Below are 17321 nucleotides of genomic sequence, written 5' to 3' on the forward strand. Positions count from 1 at the left end.
GTGGGCAGATGTCTACAAGAGGTACTCCTCCTTCTGCGCCCAACCAGGTCTCAGTAATACCCGCCAGGTCCGCACCCCCCTCTAAAATAAGATCTTGTATGAGGGGGGCCTTGTTTACCACGGACCTGGCGTTGCATAACAGCAGCCGATGGTTCCGGGCCGGGGGATCTAGGTCTCCTGGAAGCCGAGTGGAGACCTGCACTGCAGAGTCCTTCCAGAGAACTATCTTGAAATCTAGTTATTTTTTCTGAAAAGGAACAACCTTCAAAAAGCAAGAAAAGTAATTTGAAGCAAGATATATGACCAGAAATCAGCAATATAACACTCTAGAAAAGTGGGAAAAACCTTGTCACCAACCTTGGTCTATGACAGTGGTGGCAAACCTATGGCACGGGTGCCAGAGGCAGCACTCAGAGCCCTCTCTGTGGGCACACGCACCGTCCCCCCAGTCCTAGGCCTTCAGCTGGGTTTTATAAAACCTTTTCACTTTAGGCTTCCTCTGCCGTGTGCAAAAAAAAAAAAAGGTTCAATCAATCAGTCAATTTCAACTTCTTGCGGGAAAAAAAAAAAGATCTTGCAAAGTTGGAATTGATTGATTGAACTTTTTAATCCCACCCAGTCTGCCATTACCACCACAGCCACGCCCACCCAATGGGCCACACACCCCCAATTGGCCACACCCAGCCAATGGGCCACACCCACCCGGCACCCGACGATGCATCAAGTGGGTTTTGGGTTGCAGTTTGGACACTCGGTCTCTAAAAGGTTTGCCATCACTGGTCTATGATGTTGCAGTCTGTATTTCCAATCTCTCACTATATCAGGACCATCTGTAGGAATAGGGATGAAAAAAGGCACAAGGACAGCCATGACCAGGCAATGAAAGACCCACCTCTTTTTTTATCTGTATTAATTGGTCACAGGTACCAACTCACAGATCTATCTGCACGCCTTAGTACCTGAGGATCTGCAAGGGGGACCAAGTGTTATCATTACATTATGTCATTACACAAGTGACTTTAAGTTGAAGTCTTTATTTACAGCAGGGGTCTTCAAACTTGGCCCTTTTATGACTTGTGGACGTCAACTCCCAGATTTCCACAGCCAGGCACGCTGGCTGAGGAATTCTGGGAGTTGACGTCCACAAGTCATAAAAAGGCCAAGTTTGAAGACCCCTGATTTACAGTTTATGATCAGATGCAAACAAATCTACTTGTTATTCTCCAATTATACCTTTAACCGCCATCTCATCTTGGAACTTTTGATTAATACACAGTTGCCTCACTACCCAGACCTCTTTTTATTATATTTTTTGCACATTGGGACTACTGTACAAACGATGCAAGTTATGCAATTTGTAATAATTAATTGCATAATTACACATTTTGTATGATGACCTGTGACATCATGGTGGCTTCTCTCAGTTGTCTCCGCCATAATGATTTTGCACTGGGTGTCCACTGGCTTTTCATGATATGGCTAACTGTAGACAGGATGTAATTGGAATCCACAAACTGATGCAGTCATCATTTACCACTTCCTTTGGAGAGGGCTGGTTTTTGCAGCCTGGATTGATTTTTGCTGATTAAAAATATATATTAAATATCTGTGTGCTTTGCATGTAGCTAGGATACAGGCTGAACCGTCTGACCTTATCTGATACCAAGAGACAGAAAGGAAATGATTCAGCTCAGCAATTCCTGCTCCAGTAGAATTGTTGTGGGAAATTCTCCTCAGCCTAATATATATTCACTGCCCATTGCTTTTTAAAGGTGAGGTTTATGTTTAAAACTATTTCTGAAGTCCCTTTTGACCATCAACACTCTGGATCAATGATTGAACTACGGCAATTGCTATATCTGCCAAGCAGTAGCAGGAAAAAAAACTAGAACATTTAATTTATACGGAGATTCCTCACTTGAGAGTGGAGAGTGGTTTGCACCACTTCGGCAGAACCGGTAGCTAATTTTTTGTTGCCCAGGCCCAGAATGGACTTCCGGAAGTGGCATTCACACAGAGAACCAGTTGTTCACATATTTGATTCCCACCACTGGAGTGGAGTGTCCTGTTACCTACTCCCAAGAACAGGACAGAGAGCCATTTTGGTGCAACGGTTAAAGCAGTGGATTAGAAACCAGAAGACTGCAAATTCTAATCCCATCTTAAGTACAAAGCCAACTGGATGACTTTGGGCCAGTCACTCTCTCTCTGCCCTCAGAAGAAACCAATCGGAAACCGCTTTTGAAGAATGTAGCCAAGAAAACTGTAGTCCAGGCAGTCACCGGAAGTCAAAAACTTGACAGGAGGAGGAGAAGGAGGAAGAGAAGCAGAAAGAGAAGGAATATGGTTAGAAAGTAAACTCTCCTTTGAGTTGAATTCAGAACTGCATCCATTTATTTTCTGAGAAACAGTTCAGNGGGTCCCGGTCCCGGGAGAGAGAGTCACCCAAGAAAGGGTCTCCGGACCTCCGGGGACCTCCGAATCTCCCCTCTGCCGTCCTTTCGAGCTCCGCTGCTACGGAGCTACCCGGAGCCACCCGCCATCTTCAGGCATGTGCAGCCCAGACTCCCAAAAATACTTCTCTGACCCTGACAGCTACCACCTGTAAAAAACTCAGCTGCAAAGAAGGAACTTCTGGGCGGCATATCTGGCCTGTTTGAACTATGAATGTAAACTTTTACTGACTTTTAGAGCTATACATGGGGAATTGCTTTCCTATTTCTTTACATGAGAAGCATATGTTATCACATGAGATGATGGAATACCTTGGACTATAAACTGTTACTTGACAAACAATTTCTAATATAAAGAGCACCTATAACACGTGAAATAGATGTCCCATACCTAGCTATAAAAACAAAAAACTATTCTTAACGTTTGATTCTAAAGTCTTCAACGTAACATGCTATCAAGAGAATATGGATGAAGATCAGGAAAAAAAATCCTCTCCGTGTTGAAATCAATACACGAAACCATTCTTTCAGCTTGTGACAAAATAAGTTGCAACATAAAGGAACAAGATGCCAGCTTAAATATACAAACCCAGATCTTGACTACAACCAAAGAACTAACAATGCAGAAAATAACAGAAGTGAAACAACTCAATACTAAAACAGAGGACTCAATTGACCAACAGATCCAGCCGATGGAAAAATCAGAAAAGGGAGTGACAACACTGAAAATGGAAAAGACTTTTTACAAAAATCAGAAGAAATTTGAGGAAAAGGAAGAAGAACAGATTGAATGGAAGATAAACCTATCAGGACAATTGTGGGAAATTGGAGTAATAGGGAGGTGATCTAATGAATCACCTCCCTATTACTCCCTAAAAGGTTCTTCCAAAAAAACTGCAACCAACTGGTCTTTCTTATTCCAAATAATATATATAATAATGGAGAACTATTTGATGACTCAAACGCATTGATGTGGAAGGCTAGTTGGCAAAGGAAGAAAGCCAGAGTAAGGCTGAAGAAAATAAGGGTTTTGATTTATTAGATAACAATAAGAACTGTATTAGCCTAATATGAGATAGTAGATATTACGGTAAGTGAAAAAGAGAGGAAATGTCTGATGTTGTAACTTGAGATTTATACTAAAGATTGGTGTACGTTATTGAACTATTGATTAACCCAGTCACCACGTTGCTTTTTAAATACTTAATTGTAAAATTAGAAAACTAATAAAATATTATTTTAAAAAAAGTTCAGTTTGCCATCATTTTCAGATGAGGGACTCCTGAAAATTCTTGTATAAGTCCTAGAATAGGCTTAAAATCTTTGTAAATATCCCACTACCAAAAATGAAGAAAATGGGAAATCCTGGCACCATTTTTACCTCATTACCCTATCCCAGTGGTGGCGAACCTATGGTACGGGTGCCAGAGGCAGCACTCAGAACTCTCTCTGTGGGCACGTGCGCTGTCACCCCAGTCCTAGGCCTTCAACTGGGTTTTATAAAACCTTTTTGCTTTAGGCCTCTGCCACCATGTACAAAAAAAAAAGGTTCAATCAATAAGTCAATTTCAACTTCTCGCGGGAAAGTTGAAATTGAAAGTCTTGCAAAGTTGGAATTGATTGATTGAACTTTTTAGTCCCACCCAGTCTGCTGTTACCACAATAGCCACACCCACCCAATGGGCCACACCCACCCAATGGGCCAAACCCACCCGGCACCCGACAATGCATAAGTGGGTTTTGGGTTGCAGTTTGGGCACTCGGTCTCTAAAAGGTTCGCCATCACTGCCCTATCCATTGCAACTTTCATTTCTACTAGCTACTATTGTCTTCTCATTTATAAGGCATTTCTGTCCTTTACAAAATCTATTTTAAGTGCCTGAATAGACATGCTATTTAATATTTCAAAGGTCTTTTCTGAAGTGGCTGAAAACCCTACAAGTAGATGACTCTCATACTTAAAATCCATGCAATTTTTGGAAAGGGAGAAAGCCTTTTTGAGGCAGCCTACCTAAATCTTGTTTGCATATTTTCAAATTCATTCAATCCATATTTAACTTTCAATGCCCCTGTTATTTTTGTTTTTTAAAATAAACTTGCTACCTTAAGCACATTTGAACAGAAAGGTAATATTATGAATAAATAAATGATTCTCAAAGTTTGATTGGATAGAAAGTGTGTAGAGATATTTATCCTTGAAGGAGGTAAGTATGACAACATTGCCTTTGAAATAATTGTCTTAGGAAAGTGAAATATTGATATAATTTTTTTCAGTAAATGTCTTCTTTGTTTTGAAAAGATTGCTGAAGAACAATACATATAATAAAACTTCATAGAAAAGAAAGGAAAGTCTCTTTGAATGTTTGGAATAACCTAATAATCCTGCCCTCTTGAGAACTGTAGTTCTTGGTTAGAGGAATAAAAACTGGATGAAGTGCAGATATCAATAGAACTAGTTCTGAGTTTTTTTGAATACCTATCTTGTCAACTGACTCTGTAAACTTTTTTTTTTTAAGGGAAAGGGAAAGAAAAAATATTTTTAAAAACAACATTGGTTCCTAAGGATCTAATATGTTTGTAATTACCATCTTTTGTGCCTGAATCTTATCCTCTTGAATGGCAGGATTTCTTTGAAATGTACAAGTGCAAAACTCTGGGCAGTACAGCATCCGCATACAATATTTACTGTTTAGAAATATGCTGAACAATATTGCAAATCAAACAAGATTTCAGATTAAGATTCATTTGGTGAAAGGTGCAAACAAAACCTCTGCTTCATGCACAGTCGTTCTACAAACAGATAGATTGAGGAAGCAAGCTCTGTCAACATAGGTTCTTGGAATTTGATTTTCATTTCTGTGTCTTAAGGACTTTTGTCAAACGCTACCAGCGCCACCTTATGGCTATAAAAATGGTTATCTAATATTCTGCTATCCTTGTTTTTCTATGCTTAAGAATGGATCCAAACTTAGTTATACTAAGATTAAACTTCATTAGTTCCCTTCTTGACTCTAGCCCAAGATTATATTATACATTTTAGTTATTTATTTAGTGCGGATTACTTTGTTCTTAATGTAAAAATGTTTCCAGGGTCCATCCCTTTGGGCCTACAAAGTCTAATGTACTGTACATGAATCAAAAAGTACATAAAATTGAAAAAGAGGGGGGGGGGAAATGAAGATTATGATTAGTTCAGTTGCTTAGTTAGCCTAGATTATATTGTAGCCTGATTAGAATGTGTTGTAATCTAAATTTCTTCCTTTGAAACATGGCAATAAGAATGTCTGCCAGTTAATTATTTTAGCAAAGCATCTGCCCTAATTTCAAATGGGGGGGAAAGCCCATAAGAATAAAAGGAGGAGCTTATTAATCCTTCTGTTTAGAAAACATAACAGAAAATCAGAATTGGAAGGCACCTTGGAGGTCTTCTAGTTCAACTCCCTTCTCAGGCAGGAAATCGTGATTTCAGACAAATCATTGTTCAATCTCTTCTTCAAAATTTCCTGTGTTGGAGCATTCACAACTTCTGGAGGCAGGGTGTTCCACTGATTAATTGTTCTGTCAGGAAATTTCTCCTTAGTTCTAGATTGCTTCTCTCCTTGATTGGTTTCCATCCATTGCTTTTTGTCCTGCCCTCAGGTGCTTTGGAGAATAGGTTGACTCCCTCTTCTTTGTGGCAGCCCTTCAAATATTGGGACACTGCTATCATGTCACCCCTAGTCTATGAGATTTGTTCTAGAGTCTATATGTTTTCTTTATAAAAAGAGACCCTCCTGGGAGATTGCTTTAGAATTTATAGCAAATAACATTTTTATCTTAGGTTGCTTCACTAAAAATATCTTTCGGGATGATATGGGCTGTGGATCAGATACTAAATATTGCCATTTGTGATGCAACCTAGGATGGTGTGGTATATGTTAATGCATCTACAATATGGAAGTAAGAAATAAGAAATGATGTTTACTTATAACCCAACATATAAATATATTAGGTAAAAACAAACATTTCTAGGATTTAGTAATATGGAGGATATACCAAGTGTCAGGCCCATAGATAATTTGTTGCATGCATTGCATTCAATGTTTCAGTTTATTGTCATTTTCTTCTAAATGTCTCATTTGTTTGATTAATGAGCTTCAAATGTTGCTAAAGACAGTAAGAGTTTCACTGGATAACATAATAAAACATATTGCAAACGGGGCCTGATTTTTGCAACACTTTATAAATTTAGAAATTGAAGACAAGTTTCCACACCTAAAAAATTAAATTAAATTAAATTACTGTATCTTCCATTTCTGTCAACCTTCCCTTTCATAGTGTCTTCCCATAATTATGTTCCTTCCTTTTCTTTGACATCTGAATCTCTTTTTCTGGCCATTATTCCAGTCCCTAAATTCTGTTGCTATTTTTTTTCTATCTTTTTTCTTATGGAATCCTCCGGATCTTGCTCTTACTTCAATCCTATCAATCCAGTTATAGCAAAAGCAATCACATTGGTTACTTTATTGGCTAAATAATTTAAAACAGTAAGCATTTCCTTTCTTTTCTGTTAAACAATAGAGGAAGAGGGGGGGAAAGTTATTGTGATGTAATATTCCAAACAAACTTGCAAATAAATTTTTAAACACAAATTGGGAGTAGCAGCACAGTTAAAAGATATGAAATATATATTTCCCTCTTCTCTTATTTTCCTCTAATGAAGGTCATACATGATGGATAAACAGATACTATCCTGTTCATTTGGCTATACAAATTATAAAACAATTGACAGATATATGCCCAAAAAGGCTCATTTTTTCCCCGTTCAGTTGTACAGGTAGCCCTCAACTTAGGACCACAATTGAGCCCAACATTTCTGTTGCTAAGTGAATATTGCCCCATTTTATGACCTTTCTTGCCACAGTTGTTAAGTGAATCACTGCAGTTTTTAAGTTAGTGACATGGTTGTTAAGTGAATCTGGCTTCCCCATTGACTTTGCTTGTCAGAAGGTTGCAAAAGAGGATCACATGACTCCCAGGACGCTGCAACCATCCCAAATAGGAGTCAGTTGCCAAGTGTCTGAATTTTGATCACGTGATCATGGGGATGTTGCAATGGTTGTAAGTGTGATAAATGGTCATAAGTCACTTTTTCCGGTGCCATTGTAAGTTTGAACGGCCACTGAACAAACTATTGTAAGTTGAGGACTCCCTGTATATAATTCTCAAAGACTGCTTGGACAAATCCCTGAAATTTTCTTGGTGAGGTTTTCAAAAGTGGTTTGTGATTGTCTGCTTTCTAGGGATGAGAGAAAATGACTAGATTGCTTCATGCTTAAGGTGGAACAAGAACTCAGTCTCCCAGTTTCTAGCCTGATGCCTTAACCATTACACCAAACTGCTTTCTTTAGTTAATCTACAAAATGGTAAAAGGAAGATATACAGGTACATGAAGAATATTTTAATTATGTGTTATTTACTTGACATTACTTAACAGAAAGTTGAATTTTTCCCCCCAAATAATGTTATGTGACTGCGGAGAAAATAGATTTACCCATGAAAAATAGAAAGCTGTTGAAAAGAAAAGGACAAGCAAGAGATGCAAATGGCTGCAAACATCTCTGCTGCAACATAGGGAGGGCTGAAGATTCGCTCTTATTATTTGCCTGAATAAACAGAGTCCCATGTCTTTCTTACATTTTTAAATTCAGAGTCATTTTCCTTTTAGAAAAATGTGATTCTTAAATTTTTCCTACAAGAGTAGATATGGTGAATAGGTGGTTGTTCTGAGAATTTCAGTCAGGTGCAAGGAATCAAGAACGACACAGTGATTCACTCAGAGTAGTTTATTGTTGCTCACCTTTAGACAGAAATCTTGCTAAAACACAATCTGTATAACTATTAGATATGCCCTATGAACAGTTACTCTGGACCTCTTCCTGAATATCAAGAGTTTCAGGGTGATTTGCCTTAGTTTCTTGGGGAAAAAAACCCTCCCTTCTGCAACTAGGCACCACATGCACCACAGTTTTTGGGATATGGTGGGATTGGAAAGGATTTCAGTAAGTGATAGATTTGGCATATTCTGCTAAATAAGCATAAATCGTATTGTGTAGTGAAAAATCAATTATTTCAAATAAAGGAGTTTTTTGAGCCACTCAGATCTTTCACATTTTCCATTGGCATACCTTGATTATCTTGAAAATTGTTCCTTAGATCATAACAACATTCAACTTGGCATAATGATAGTTCTACAAATAATTACAACAAGTCTTGTTGAGTGTCTTCTATGGCTAGTAATAATAATATCACCAAAAAGTGCATAAGAAAAGTATTTGCTAACTGAAAATACATGCTATTATACAGTAATGTTGCCATTGTTTTATTAACAGATATTAGTTTTAAAGTAGGATATGCTTCTCCTACCAATGGCATTTATTGAAAATTTCAATTGGAAGCAGAAGACAGCTATAACACAAGCAGTTATATGCCAACTAGTGTACTAAAAATGGGATTCAGTTATAGATATGGAATCATACTGATCTACCCAAGTCTTAGTAGAAGGGACAATCTCCTTTAGAATGTCAGTCCTCTCATTTGCTAATCTCACCACAGGAAGATATCTGTGGCAACATCACCATGGATATGCAGCATCATTTTCTGCACTATCCTTGTTTCTAACTTGTACCAAATGAAATAATTTGAATGTATCAAAGTATTCTCCGCTATTTATCATGTGCTCTTTTATTTTAAGACAGCTTTTATAAATTGTAAATTGTAACTGAATGCTTTATCCACCCAAGCAAACTGAATACCATATTTCCATTAAAATTGACTGTATTATTTTTAGATTTTTAAGAAAAAATATAATATTGATCAAATGGTGCCTGTATCAACATCTTGTAGTGCTTCAGAGGATAGACATCATGCTGGAGACATTATTTTATTTTTAAATTTATAGTGTTTGCTCAAAGGACCCCTTTCCTGAACACTTTCTAGGGATGTATAATTCTTATCGTCCTGAAGAGTTCATGACTATAGAGAACTCAGTGAATAGGATTCAGTTGATTGTAGTGCAAAGGAAGAGAAAAAGAAGTTCAAAGTGTATTTTTCATGCTGGCAAAAATGTTAAAAGATTATTTTATACTTCAGAACAATTAGAAAAGAATTCCATTAGAACCTTTTGCATGGGAGGCTATTATAGTATTTCAGGCAAACCTTGGTTTGCCCAGTAGTAATAACAACATACAGTAAATATTTGGAATAGAACCTCATAAGCCCATTTTATTTCAAAGCATCCATCATAAGCCCCTGGAATTTCTCTAAATCACAGTTTTTCATTACAAATGCTTTGTGTTCCTTTTTCAGATGATCAGACCAATCCATTACCATCATTCCTCTGGTTAGACAGCCACTAAGCTCAACACTTACGCCAATTACTGTGACTTCCGTGACAAAGTTTTCATCAATGGCAGCAGCCATGGCATAAGAGTCGCAAGAAACAAAGCCTAAATGAGGCTTTGCGATTTTTAAAGAATGAGCAAATATTTTCTTCATGAACTTGGCTTTCTCAGTATTCTGATTTACCCATTCATGGTAGAATTCCTAGGAAGGAAAGAACAATGTTGAACATTAAAAACCAGCCAAAGAGGGAATTATCTGATAAAAAAGGGGGGGGGAGATCAATGGGCAATCACCCTGGAGGAGTCACATCTACCTTGCTAGAAGCCAAAAGAAGCAGACCCAATAATGTTATGTCACTGGAATAAGTAGGCTTGGATTTTCTGCCCGCATTTTGTTTCAGGGACTTTGAGGCAAGCCTAAAACAACCATGTTGCCCTGCAAGCCTCCCAAACAGGAAAAATAAGTTTACTACTATAGAGAGCATAAATCCAATAAAAGATGAACTGCTAACTTATTAATAAAATGTTCTGCCTTAGGAGATGTTTTATTAAAAAAAAGGTACAAAGACAATACAAAACCTTTGCAAAATTTTTATAGCAATATTTCTATAGTGTATGGGTGTATGTACATATGCATTTAAAAACATTTCATGGGGGACTTCTGGTTTTGCATAGTAGTTCAGCAGCCGAGGGATCACAGGGCTCCGCTCCCTACAGCTGATTTCTGCCTGCCAGGGGACCCTAAATGGGCCTGAAGTTGCTCTGTAGAGGCAACACAGAAGAGGAGAAGTCCCATCGATTGCGGAGAGACGGTGGTCAATCCGATCAGTTTGGGAAAAGCCCTCCAGAAACTGGCAGGAGAAGAGGGTAGCTCAACTTCTGAGTTTAGCTCAAGCTACAAGCAACCGAAGTCCAAAAGTACTCCTTCAAGCTGACTGTAAACAATGTGTTTGGAATTTTGGGTAAGAACAGTGATTTTCTCTCTTCTATTTAGAAATTGATTTCCTGTAAAAAAAAAGAAAAGAAAAACCCCAAGAAGCAAAAAGCCTCTGAAAATGAAAAGGGGGACTTTTGCCCCACCCTGCTGCAGATGGAAGTGGCAAATTAAACCTTTCAGGGGAATAGAAATATATTGAAATAAAAAAAATAAGACTTAATTTGGATAAGTTTAAAATCGGTGGAATCTGTTAAGATTTTCCTTTTATATCATCAAAACAGAAGTAAATAAGTGTTTATTACCAAAAGAATTGGTCCTGACATCTAGTGGTGATAAAAATATTACAACAGCTTCTCTACTACAGAGACTGACAAGGCCCAGGAAAAGATAAATTTGATCTTGGTGACCTTCAATGTCTTAATAACAAAGAACAACTGTGACAAAAAAAGGAAACATCTTGGGCTTTCTATAAAGTGAGAATTATAAACTTAAAAAAAAAAGAATTGACCTTTCTGGATTACAAATACTAACTCAACTGTAACTCTAAAGCCATCTGCAGAGAAAGGAAAACCCTGATTTTTGGCTATCATGGAAAACCAGAGATCTGCAGAAAGAATATATCAAGAAAAAACAAATACTTTCCAGAAGGAGATCTATGCTATGTTGCAACTAATCCAAATAATAATAATCTCAAAGCACGAGGAAATTAAACATAACCTTGAAAACATAAATGAACACATCTCCAATTTAACTTTACAACATAAAAACTCTCAGAAAATAAAAATAGAGAGTGAGCAGAGAAAATAGACAACTGATTATGAGACAGAGGAGAGACATTTCAAGATGGAATTTAACAATACTAGGAAATATGACTTAACCCAGATGGAAATTTTTTTTACAGGGAACTCTGGACATGGAAAAGACAAACTACACTTTAAGATTACAAAATAAGTTTGAGGACAAGAAAAAAGATTTGGTAAAATGGATTTTGCCAGGAGAATTATGAGATCTTAAGAGGCAAAAAATAATAAATGAAATCAAGAAAGACAAAAAGGAAAAGATTTTCAATGAATATGAAGGGGGCGAAACCTTCCTATAAAAACATCTTACCTATTTTGCCTTTTGTACCTGCAATAACATTTATAAGATTATGGGAAGACTGACTCATTGAAGCATATTGAACAGGAAAGATGTTGGGGGGAAAAAAAAGGCTAAAGTGAGAATCAAGACATTAGATGCAGTATCCAAGCCTGTATTACAACATTCCAATAGAAGCCAAAATGGTATAGTCTTTAGGATTTAGGACTGAATTGGGAAGATCTGACTTAAATTTCAGAAGCTAATTGGAAGACTTTAAAACAGTCACTGTCTCTCAGACTATGATATCTCACAAGGCTGCCATGTCAGAGAAAATATGTGCATTGCCTTAAATTCTTGGACAGCAGACAAGAATTTGTGATAAAGAAACACCTAAAAGCCCTAGTAAAACCTTGGGGAGGAAAAAAAAAGAAACAAAGCCCTATTATTCCAAATTAGAGAAGAAGATTATAATACGCACTGATATCAAAGATTCTTAATTTCAATGCAGTGGATAAATCAATGTAGCATGTGTTCTTAAATAGCCAGTGAAGGTGCTGAGTGTGGAAAGGAACACAATTTTGGGATTGTTGCCTGTTTGGGAATCCTTTAAATGTGCATCTCTGCGAGTTTTTCAAAAATGAATTTAGAATGAGTGGGGATGCTTTACAACAGGAGATTTCTTTTTCTGATAAATGGTATACAATAACAAATGTTTTCAATCAATTGTTTTTATAATTTTAATTATATTTTTGTGGAAGCCAACTAGAGTTGGTGAAATTGAACAAAATACATATAAGTATTATTGATAGCTAAAAAACAAGGTTCCCCAACTCCCGGTCTGTTGCATGCCAGAAACCAGGGCCCTTCGGGTCCATGGTAAAACCCTCTCTTCACAGAACCTGTCCCTAGTGCCCAAAAGGTTGGAGGCCACTGCTATAAAGCATCAACTAGTTTTCCTAATAAAAAATCCTAATATTCTCTACACTTTTCACTGCACTTTAAAAGCCTGCAGAACAGCTGATCACAATAAAATAATACAATGGTTGAATGTAAGGCTATGATGAATGTTGAAGTTATTAGCCTAGAAGTCTTCAATATGTTTCCTTGATGCACTTAAAAAAACAAGTACTCATTCAATGGTCATGTGAAAAAATATTGGCATTTGGCAATCTCCCTGCCCTTAAGACCAACTGTCTGTTTTCTCCATCCCATCCTGTTTTGAGCCTGCTTTCCCATCCCACTGGGTCTCACACCTTCCTCTCCATTCCCCAGCATTGATTGGTCACTTATCTTTTTTGGTAGATCTTTGGGAATCAGCTGCTACTCTGCTTGACCTTCCTAACAACAGAGGCTGCATGCCATTCCAGAAGCAAGTAGAATGAGCCTATGCAACCTAGTTTAATTAACCTACCTATCTACACAGAATGAATTCAGTAAAACTAATTCCCAGCACAGACAAAAGAGTAGAGAATTATCTTACCCAGGGCAGTGAGCAGGCACAGGTGAACTCCCAGGCTGCAATATACATTGGACAGGTGTACTCATTTAAGACAATGTAAGCAGCTTCAGGATCAGTTGCAAAATTGAATTCTCCACACACTTTAACATTTCCTCTGGCTAAAGGAAACAAAGACAAAGTTTTTTTAGAATTATTGCAGTAGATGCATTGGAATGAATCTATGCAAAACAGACAATCAACAAGCCAAAAGGGAACAAAAAGACCTAAGCACCTCTCCATCAACAATCAGCATCTAGATCAGCATAGATTAACTCCAAGATTAACATCAGACCAACAATCAATGAGCAAGCATTACCCCAAACAAGGAACTGCCAAACAAGCTTGCAATAAACAGTCCAACCAAAGAACCACCAAGACCACTCCCACCAACAGACAGGGCAATCCACTAGAATATAATCTGAGAGCAAACCCTACTCCTTACTAGCACTAATGTTTGGGTTTGGGTAATGAAATGTCTGCAAGAAAACAACAAAGCTCAGAGAGCACCAAGGACCCCTCATTTCAACCCTGAGTTACAAATATTTTCCTTTATTGGAATCTTTCTTTGTATTTTAACCCACTGATTCTGGTCTGGGCAATATAGAATAAATACATACCATGTTCAGTTGGATTCCATTTAAATATATGAAGACCAAATTAATATTTTCTCTCAAATGTATTTTCTCTAAACATACTGAGATCCCTTATATAAGTTCCTTGTAAGACTTGGTTTCCAGATTCTTAGCATCTCAGGAGCCTTAGTAGCCTTCTCTGAACTTTGTCTGATTTGTCGTTACCCTTTCTTTGAACTGTGATGCCCAGAACAGGGCATAATTCCCCAAATAGGGTTTGACTGGCAGGATAGAACAGTTACTTTGCATGATCTAAACTCTTATGCTCCTGTTTATGCACTCAAGATAGTATATGCCTTTTCAGCAACTGCATCACACTGTTAATTTATATTTCTCTACATTCATTTTCACCCTATTCATTTCAATTTGCACTTCAAGCCTATCTAGCCCTTCTTGAATTGTCTTTCATTTAATATAATTCAACTTTCCCAGCTTTGTGCAATTTAGTAAGAGTCCCCTCAACTCCCTCATCAAATTCATAGATAAAAATGCTAAACAGCAGCACCCAAAACAGAATTCTATGGCATTCCACCCAATACTTCCCTTCAGGCTGAACTGGAGCCATTGATGCACTTTCTTTAAGTACAGTCATTAAGCTGTGTCCATTAAATAGTAGCACTTTCTAGCCATATTTTGCTATTCCATGAAGGAGAATATCACAAGGCAAGTTGTCAAAAGCTTTGCTGAGGTCCAGATATACTATGACTATAGTATGCCCCTAATGATGTAATTCTATCATCACATAAGATGAAGTTAGGCATAATTTGGTTGTGATAGCCACGTGCATCATGAATTACTTCCTTGGATAACTGCTATGATTATTCCACTTTATCCTATTACTCAATATATGTTAAAATATTGCTTAGGACACACACCCTTGTATACTTACTTGGGAGAAAGCTTGAATGAAAGCATTTAAAGTTTAGGCTTTGTCTAAACAGCCAGAATTAGGTAGTATGATTAGGGTTTTTTTCCCCATAAAAATGAACAAACAGGTTAAAATGAATTTTAAGCATGGATCTGCCAAATTAGACAGATATAAACATGTCAAACAGGTCCTCTTGTGTTCACTTACATTCAGTATTTCCTCCCATGATGAACAAATTTTTAAGTTTCTTGGGAAGTGATGGCTCCATTTTTACTGCTAGTGCTATATTCGTCAATGGACCAAGAGCAACCAGAGATATCTAAAGATAAATTTATTTATTGAATATTATTAATAACACATAACTGTAATATATTAATTTTTCTGTGGTTGATTAGGCCTCACTTCTTCAGATCAAACTGTTGCTATAGAGACAATATGTGATCACATTTTTTGGGTCCAGTTGGAAATAATATATGAATAAATCTTGAACTGAAAGTCAAAACATATTTTGCTATACTCATAAGGAATCTACTGTAATTCCATTTGGTACAGCACAGTTTTGTCCTTGTTCTGATGCCTCTGTTTCTTCTTTCTAGGTTTCTTATGTTAACAGTAGGGCTGCCTTATCTTCCATATCTATCCATTTATCCATCCCAAGTCTTTGAATGTCAGGCAGCATGAAAGTAATACCTGGGCTGAAAATTCTAGACAACCACAAGTTGCAAGCAAAGAGATACAGAAAAAATATTGTTGCCATGTACTGGCCATGTGGATTTTTGCAGCCCTATTAAAAATATTGTGATGGAATTCAGATCTGGGGAACATGGAGACCTTATTCTATTACACATTTATGATAAATATTTATGGTACCTTTATCATCTCACCTGACCTGGTCGCTCATTCACTATTCTTAATATTGCGGTCACAGCATTTTCTTTCTGCAGAAGTTCTGTTCCTGGTGCATTAGGATCAGGAACATCACCCAATCCATCTTTGCCATGGAACAGTGCCCCTGTCACAGGCCCACCAAGTAGAGGAGCAGTAGCACCAGGATAAACTGGAATCTATATATGAAAAGATGCCAGTATAATATGAATGTTAAAGAACAGCTATTGATCCCCCTGAAATTAAATAACAATGTCAAATAATTTAATTGCACCATGAGTCCAGCCATCCATTTTTTTTATTTCAAGCTAGTCAAATTCATGATTTATCTTTGCTTATTTTATCGCATTTAAAAACATTTCTACATCTGTATAGAGGACCAAAATAAAAATATCTTATTTTGGAGAGAAAAAACCCCAGACAAAAGTGACATATGAGTGCTTTGTCTCCCTGGACTCCTCTTTTCCCCTCTTTTGAACCATTCACTTCTTCTGAAGGGAAAACATCTTCTTTCATTTGGTTGCTATATTCTGTTTGCTGATGGTTGCAGAGGTCCAAAACACACATCTCCTCCATTCTCCTTCCATCATCTCCCAGATCTGTGTCAAGTTACAGTTTTCTGGGCAACTCTGTCATGCTGTTGCTGGGGAGAAGGTCAAATGGTAGGGAAGGAAAGCAGCACAAGGGCCTGTAATATTGCTAAGTAATAATTGTGTTCTTCCACAACCTGGAAAATCCTACATGGACTAGTATGAAACTAAGCAAATAAATACATTAAAGTTTCCACTTCAGATCAAAACTAGAACACATCTAGTAATGTCATAGTGGTAATAATTTCTACCGCAAACCATGAAGTTGATTTAACCCTACCCAAGAGATCATATCCATAGTTAAAACAGCTGCATCAATATCTTTTTATAAAAGGCAAGGAACCACTTTTTGAAAATTAGTGGTGCAGCCACCCTTGTCTTATGCGTAAAGTGATTCTTACACATAAGCAAATAAACACCAGTCTCACATGCCAAGATCTGATTTTGTGAGTCCCATACACAGTGCTATGCCGAATGTGTTGGATTGTTCAGTTGGGGCAATTACCTCAAGCTTATTACAAACATGTAACACACGGAGCACATTTCTAGATGTATTTTCCAATAGGTTGTTCCCATAAGTGCAAGTAATCCCCAGGACTTCTACACCGGGATTTGCAAGAGCCATCATTATAGCTTGAGCGTCATCAACACCACAATCAGCATCAATCAACAGAAGTTTCTTCATGTCATAAATATCTATGGAAAAGAAACATCAATAATTTAAAAAATAACCTTTGTATTAACTGTAACTAATGTTGAAAAGGTACTTTGGATAGATAGGAACCAAGGGCTGGATGAACCAGAGCAAATCCAGGCTTGAACAGCATATAACTTCTTTGCAGGCTTGCCTAGCAATAACTTTCATAAGCAATCATAATGAATATTGAGTTTGATCAGCCATATGATGTATATTCAAGTTTTATAAAAAATATACATTCTGTTTGAACATACTAGTACTTAGAGAATGTACCAATACATTCTGGTGGGCTGAAACAA

At 37.3% G+C, this 17321-nt stretch overlaps 1 protein-coding gene across 1 annotated transcript; it reads right to left on the reverse strand.

Annotated features, from left to right (window-relative positions):
• Window positions 1-9716: 9716 nt before the first annotated feature.
• Window positions 9717-17013, reverse strand: LOC107302496 (inosine-uridine preferring nucleoside hydrolase-like). Its single transcript, XM_015831608.2, has 5 exons — window positions 16831-17013; window positions 15735-15914; window positions 15058-15169; window positions 13333-13469; window positions 9717-10037 (listed from the first exon to the last, which is right to left on the reverse strand). Exons 1-5 carry the CDS (start codon window positions 17008-17010, stop codon window positions 9717-9719), a joined length of 930 nt encoding a protein of 309 aa, XP_015687094.1. The 5' UTR covers window positions 17011-17013.
• Window positions 17014-17321: the final 308 nt, after the last annotated feature.

Source organism: Protobothrops mucrosquamatus, unplaced genomic scaffold, assembly GCF_001527695.2.
Source record: "Protobothrops mucrosquamatus isolate PMUCROS unplaced genomic scaffold, P.Mucros_1.0 scaffold_19, whole genome shotgun sequence".
In the NCBI taxonomy this organism is placed as follows: domain Eukaryota; kingdom Metazoa; phylum Chordata; class Lepidosauria; order Squamata; family Viperidae; genus Protobothrops; species Protobothrops mucrosquamatus.

Coding starts and splice junctions, on each gene's coding strand:
- LOC107302496 (XM_015831608.2), bottom strand. CDS start 17,010: ATGAAGAAACTTCTGTTGATTGATGCTGATTGTGGTGTTGATGACGCT. Junction 15,915..16,830: donor ATGTTTGTAATAAGCTTGAG/GTAATTGCCCCA, acceptor TTTCATATATAG/ATTCCAGTTTATCCTGGTGC. Junction 15,170..15,734: donor TGAATGAGCGACCAGGTCAG/GTGAGATGATAA, acceptor ATTTATCTTTAG/ATATCTCTGGTTGCTCTTGG.